Genomic DNA, 6,445 nt, shown 5'->3' with positions numbered 1-6,445 from the left:
CGTGTTGACGCAGTTGGCATTCAAGTTGCACTTGTGCTCTTCAGTCGCACACTCGTCCAGATCTGGGCAGGGAGAACACCCTTGTCAGTGGTTTGCCTCCGGCCTTTCCTCCAAGCCTGGGCAGCTGGCGTAGGGCCCAGGGGGACACCAAAATGGCCCATGAGGCTGCAGCCACCAGGCACACGGGGCACTTGTGAGGCTCCAACACATCCCTGTGAGCCTCCATGGCCATGAGACCATAGGGACCATGAGACCATAGGGACCATGAGACCATAGGGACCATGAGACCTGGCAGTGCTGGCACAGCAGCGAGACACTTTCACACACACATACCCGCATGCCCAGTGCCTCCCCAGTTCAGACGCACGTATCCATACACATACCCTTACATCCCTTCATACACACCACACACCTGCCAGTAAGTCCCCGCACTCACAGACACACACCATACGCACACCACCACCTCCCTACGCACCTCCCACACCCCCGTATCCCCATGTAGGTACTGCACCGTGCCCCAACACATCACCACAGAATCGCAAGGGTTGGAAGGGACCTCGGGAGATCATCCAGTCCAACCCCCCTGCTCAAGCAGGTTCTCCTAGAGCATGTTACACAGGACAGCGTCCAGGCGGGGGTTGAATATCTCCAGAGAAGGAGACTCCACGGCCCCCCTGGGCAGCCTGTTCCAGTGTTCCGTCACCACGCAGTCGCATTGCCCATCCGATGACGACATTCATCTGCACTCACCTCAGTACCATACACTCCACATCCCACAAATCCCTGCTCTTGCTCCCACATCACAGACACGCTTGCAGAGCCTGCCAGTGCAACACCCGTCCACCCACACCTACAGTCACGCACCCACGTCTCTCCACACTTCCATAAATCCTCACGCAGGGCTCCTGGGGCTCAAGAACATTTTAAGTGCAGGTGTCAGCTCAGCCCGGCTTTCACAGGTTGCCACAGAGCACCCAGACACACGGACACCTCTCCCGGGATGAGAACTCACCGTTGCACTTCAGCCCATCCCCAAGCCAGCCTGTGCGACACTTGCATTTGAAGCTCCCAGGCACGTTGATGCAGGAGGCGTGCATGTCGCAGTTGTGAGCCCCGATCTCACACTCATCGATGTCTGCAGGAAGGAAGGAAGGACATCCATGCTGACACAGCTCCGGGAGAGGAGGGGGCAGCTGGATGTAATCCTGCTAATGGTCTGGGTACCAGTGGCTCCTGGGAGCCTGAGCCCCAGGGGATGGGAGCGAGGTGCTTTGGGGAACAGCCTGCCTGGGGTCGTACCCATGAGCTGAAGAGCTGATCGGTGCTCAGCCCTGGAAGATGAAGGCAAAAGGAAGGGCAGACCCCTGGCTTGGCTAAGGACTAGGAAGGTGCCAATTCCTGCCTGCAGCCTGCCTCCCTGGCCACCTCCGCCTGCCCAGGAGGGGCTCCCAGCACACAGCCACATCTCTAGGTGTCCACAGCATCCCCCAGTAGAGGGATGGCGTTCTCCCCACAGCAGCTGCAGGAGGTGTTTGTGAGGGCTCCCACCAGCACCCCTAGCTCCAGGTCCGGTGAGTTCCCACCTGTGCAGCCTGTGGTTCCCTTCTTGACGAAGTAGCCCAGCTGGCAGTGACAGATGAAGGAGCCCTTCGTGTTTTCACACTCGCCATGCAGGCAGATGTTAGGGTTGAGATCACATTCATTCACATCTGCAGGAGAAAAAGGACTTGCTTGGAACACCACAAGAACCACGACCTGACTCTGGGCCACCCTCTGTATCCCTTCCTCCCTCCAACAGCAGCCTTGGGATGCGGTCCTGGCACACGCCAGGGGCACAGCCTTGTCCTCACCAATACAGGTCTTCATGTCCAGGGATGCCATGAAGCCGTCGAAGCAGAGGCAGCGGTACTCCCCGGGGATGTTAGTGCACTGCCCACCATCACAGATGTCTGGATTATCCTCACATTCATCGATATCTAGAGAGAGGAGACCGTTGCCAAAGTAAAGCTGTTAGAGTCAGTGAGAGGGTACTGTGGGAGCAGGAGAGGGTGGGAGGAAGTCACAGGAGGGGTTTTGCTCCAAATCGTGTAGTTAGAAGACTCTGGAGCCTGTAATGAGGGGCTGGACATTGCAGTGCGAAGCAAAAACATCTGTCCAGGGAAATCACCTCTCTGGAAGTGACTTAAAAATGAGACAACCCCACCACCACCACCTTGAAGCCAACCCTTTGGCTGCCTGGCAATGGACACCGAGGTCCCTGGGGCAGCACCCACGAGAGCCAAGCCGACCGCTCACCTGCGCACGATCTCTTGTCTGGCATCAGTGCGTAGCCTTCGCTGCAGCTGCATTCGTAGCTGCCCTCCGAGTTGGAGCAGTGCGTGTCGCAGCCGCCGTTGGTTATGGTGCACTCATCGATGTCTGGGGGAGAAGGGAGAGGTCAGGCAGCTGCCCGGGTCGCAGGCTGGGATACGCGCTCAGATGCAGTGCCAGTGACAGAGACAAGGTGGGAGAGGTGCTGAAGGGGAAAGAAAGCTCCCCCAGCCAGAAGAAAGCACCTCTTGCCTTCTCTGCCAACCGCTTAGTGGTGGGATGGCAGGGTTAGGCTAAAGGTTGGACTCGATGATCTTAAAGGTCTTTTCCAACCAAAGTGATTCTGTGATTCTATGACTTGCAGCTCCCAGTGGTTCCTCAGCAGACGACAGCCCCTTACCAGTAGTGCCAATCTGGCTGTAGCTCAACCAGGAAGGTCAACCCCTTGCCTTACCCTCACCCACCCCACCGAGCATTATAAGGAAGGCTCTGGATCCGTACCGGGGTCTTGGCACGGCTATTTGGCAAAGGGGAGCACTCACCGACACAGCCCTGCCTGTCCAGCGTGGCCTGGAAGCCCGAATCACAAGCGCACTGGTAGGTACCAATGACGTTGACACAGCGTCCGTTGCGACACAGGTTGTCACTAAGGGAGCACTCGTTGATATCTGTGGTGGGAAGAACAGTTTGAGCAGCCAGCCATGCTGATGCCACGTTGAGCATCATTTGGTACCCATCCCTGGGTACCACCCCCCCACCTACTGCTGTCTCCAAACTGCATTTGTCATTGCCCCATTGGTCAGTCTCCAGGGAACAGCAGGTAGAACAGACATCATAAATGCTATGAAACCCTGGAAGTGACCTCGGTCCCTCCTGGATGAGGGTGTTCTACCCACAGATGGGATTGGAAGGAGAGATTCACGTGCCCAGCATGAGATCCAGGTCTCCCCATATCATTACCCTTGAACAGGCTCTGGTCATAACACAGCTTTCCATCATCTCACCAATGCAAGTGTTCCCTTCAGAAGTCAGCTCGTGTCCAGGGGGGCAGATGCATTCAAAGCTGCCATCTGTGTTCATGCAGATCCCACCTCGGCACAGCAGCGGGTCCCGCTCACACTCATTGATATCTGCAGAGAAGGAGATGAAACGTCGCCAGGGCAGGTTTAGGCTAGACATTAGGAAAAACTTCTTCACCGAAAGGGCTGTCAGGCTCTGGAATGGGCTGCCCAGGGAGGTGGTCGAGTCCCCATCCCTGGAGGTATTTAAAAGAAGGAGAGATGAGGTGCTTAGGGCCAGGGTTTAGTGGTGGGATGGCAGGGTTAGGTTAAAGGTTTGACTCGATGATCTTAAAGGGCTTTTCCAACCAAAGTGATTCTATGATTCTATGTGGTGGATTGTCCCCTTCAGCTGGCTTTTCCAGATAATGGCATAGTGCTGGTGCCATGCACCACAGCCCCATCACCAGAGATATAATCCAAACCACAAAATTATATCAGAAAATTAACAGGCAGTGAATCCAGGGCTTGGGTGAGTCCAGTGGACTTACGGTCGCAGTCTGCATTTTGGGAAATTGCAACTCCTGCCTTGTCCTCAGTCGAACGTAAAGTACAACAGCAGGAGTAAATAAGTTATTTGCTTTGTGCAGATTAGCCAGCGAGGACCAGACGGGCGGTTCCTAGCTCAGACCCCACCTATCTCAGTACATTTTCACAAGTCCCATCAGCAGAGGGAGCATTCCTCAGAAAATGGCTAAGCTGTCCAATAGGAAGCTAACGGACAGGCTTTCTCGGGAACAGCCTTGCGAGTAGTTCCAGTACCACACACAGGGCTAGGAAAGAGTCTGGACATTTCTGGGGAAAAAAAAAAAAAAAAAAAAATCACATATGGACAAAGGGATTGAATTTTCTAGGAGCTGGAGAAATTCCTGAAATAGATTAAACCGCTGCGAGAGAGATGTGATCCAGCCAGAGATGAAACCAGGCTGCTGGCATTAAAAATGAAAAGAAAAATTACAGAAAAGTTTATAAACGCCAGACTAAAAAACCCAAACAAGGGAAACTACTGGCATGGTGCAGTGATGATGGCTGGAAACCATCAGGAGGAGGAGATGAAGCGCTACATGGATCAAAACTGGGAAGCCTTGTTATGGATTCGTTATCCACGGCCCCTACGATCTACCGCGATGCTGTATGGGTAACGGCCTTTGCAATACCTGCGGCGTTTCACAGCGCGGGTTATGCTCTTTGGAAGGGCAAGTGCTGGATGATTCTGATCCTCTGACATCGGCAAGGGGACTCTGAGAATGAGGTTCTCTATTTTGGTCCCCACATAGGTTCAAAAGATTTTGCATTCTTGCATGCCCCTAGAATTGACTCAAGATGTCCTGCGCTGACAGTAAGAGAGCAACAAAAGAAGGGAAGCCTCCTTGGAACCGCTCAGAGGACACATCTGTCCACAGCTGTACTCTGAGAAATGTGCATACAGAATACAGAGCCACTGGGTGCAACATAAATGAACTGAGGGAGCTAAAAATATGCCCCCAAGAGCCCCTTAGCGACAGCAGGCAAAGGGAGTGATGCCGGGTATATTTAAAAACCCATTTGCTTCTCCTGTGTTTCTTTTTCTGATTCCAACCTTGTAACGAAGAATGGAGTCTTGCGCCTTACTTGAATCAAACACTCTGTTGAGATTTTCAGCTTATCTACAGCCAACGCGCACAGGAATACGCCTGGCAAAGGGAGTGGCGGGCCCCATCAACCAGTCCTGCAGGACCCATGCCTCCGGTTCTCTGCGGTGGGAGACTGTTCCCAATGAGCAGCAGAATGCAGATTCAGAGCTGATGTTGTTTATGGCCGGGGGATGGCAAGAATTCCTCCCTCATGAGGCCAAAGCCAAGGGTTTTTTTTTTTTTTGCCAAACACAGGCAGGAAGAAAATTAATCCTTGACCACGGGAAATGCCGTAGTGTCACAACACGTGTCGGGGTGAAATGACTCGACCCCCTGTCACCTAGAGAACAGGGTAAGGTGGAATTGTGCAGATAACAGTCAGCATTTAAAAAAAAAAAAAAAAAAAAAAAAGAGAGAGAGAGAGAGAACAATGAAACACAACCTCCTTATATAAAGATACCAGAAATCTCATTACTGAAGGAAGTTAGCAGACCATCAGTGGGAACCTGACATTCTCAGCATCTCAGAAATGGGGGAGGAGAGGGAGGAAGATGATCAGCATGAGCTGCGCTAGCCCACGCTACAAATTGGATGGAAAAGACAGAAAACCGTGCCAGTGGCAGGGCGGTGAGATATTTTAAAGAACCCAGAGCATCAAATATGAACAATAAATAAATGGTATCGAATCATGCCACAGATTGATGTGGTTTGAAAGTCCAAGCCAAAGCAGAAAGAGCAGAATATTAAGACTAGGTCAGTCAGACAAGTTAGTCTGGCTAGACAGACGAGAAGAGGAACATGGTATGCCAGGAATTAGAGGACAGCAACAGTCTGGCTGACTTGTTGGAGACGAACTGAGGTACTGAGGTCATTGATGGGATTTTTTTTTAAAGCTACAAACAAGAATGATTAAATTGAAAACAGATGAGAAGCTGACAGAGTAAAAACAAGCACTAGCCAGATGGGAGGAGCTGTAAGGAATTATCTGAGGATAAAGGACAATTAAATGGGCAGGTGAAGGGGAGCCCTTACAATTATAACTGGATTGGGTAGAATGGATGGGTAGAAGAATGCAGATGGTCTACCAGAGCTTCTCATGAAGGACTTGATCTGTGCAAATGTTTGGGGAACTGGACAGGGGCCTGATTAATGGTTGAAGCTGGTATGAGATTGCTGCAGATTCAAACCCCAAGGAAAGGCACAGAAAGAGCAACAGTTGATTAGATATCACATCTAAGTGAGACCAGGTTGAGAGTCGCTTTAGGCAAGATTCGGTGGAAAGCAGGCCAAGAAAAATTGGATGAATCACCAAGATTCAGAGCTAGAAGAGACACAAGTTATCAAATGGTGAACGTCTTGCTGAGCAAGGTATGAGATACCTTCATGTTCTCATGCCAACGGAGGCACACGGCTGTAGGATTTGCAATGGCAGCAGGAGGCCAAACAGAGCTATAAAGACCAAAG

The 6,445-nt window shown here is 51.8% G+C and overlaps 1 protein-coding gene across 1 annotated transcript in view; it reads right to left on the bottom strand.

Annotated features, from left to right (window-relative positions):
• The window catches only part of LOC104124402 (fibrillin-2), a 121,153-nt gene that overhangs the window by 25,759 nt on the left and 88,949 nt on the right, over positions 1 to 6,445 (bottom strand). The window contains 7 exon segments of the mRNA XM_035892341.1: positions 10 to 62; positions 1,013 to 1,135; positions 1,584 to 1,709; positions 1,851 to 1,976; positions 2,296 to 2,418; positions 2,853 to 2,978; positions 3,315 to 3,440. Coding sequence (XP_035748234.1) covers positions 10 to 62; positions 1,013 to 1,135; positions 1,584 to 1,709; positions 1,851 to 1,976; positions 2,296 to 2,418; positions 2,853 to 2,978; positions 3,315 to 3,440 — 803 coding nt within the window.

The sequence above is a fragment of the Egretta garzetta genome, unplaced genomic scaffold, assembly GCF_000687185.1.
Source record: "Egretta garzetta isolate BGI_Z169 unplaced genomic scaffold, ASM68718v1 scaffold4, whole genome shotgun sequence".
Lineage (NCBI taxonomy): Eukaryota > Metazoa > Chordata > Aves > Pelecaniformes > Ardeidae > Egretta > Egretta garzetta.
The sequence above is the reverse complement of the archived record's forward strand: the minus strand, read 5'-3'. Positions and strand labels throughout refer to the sequence as shown.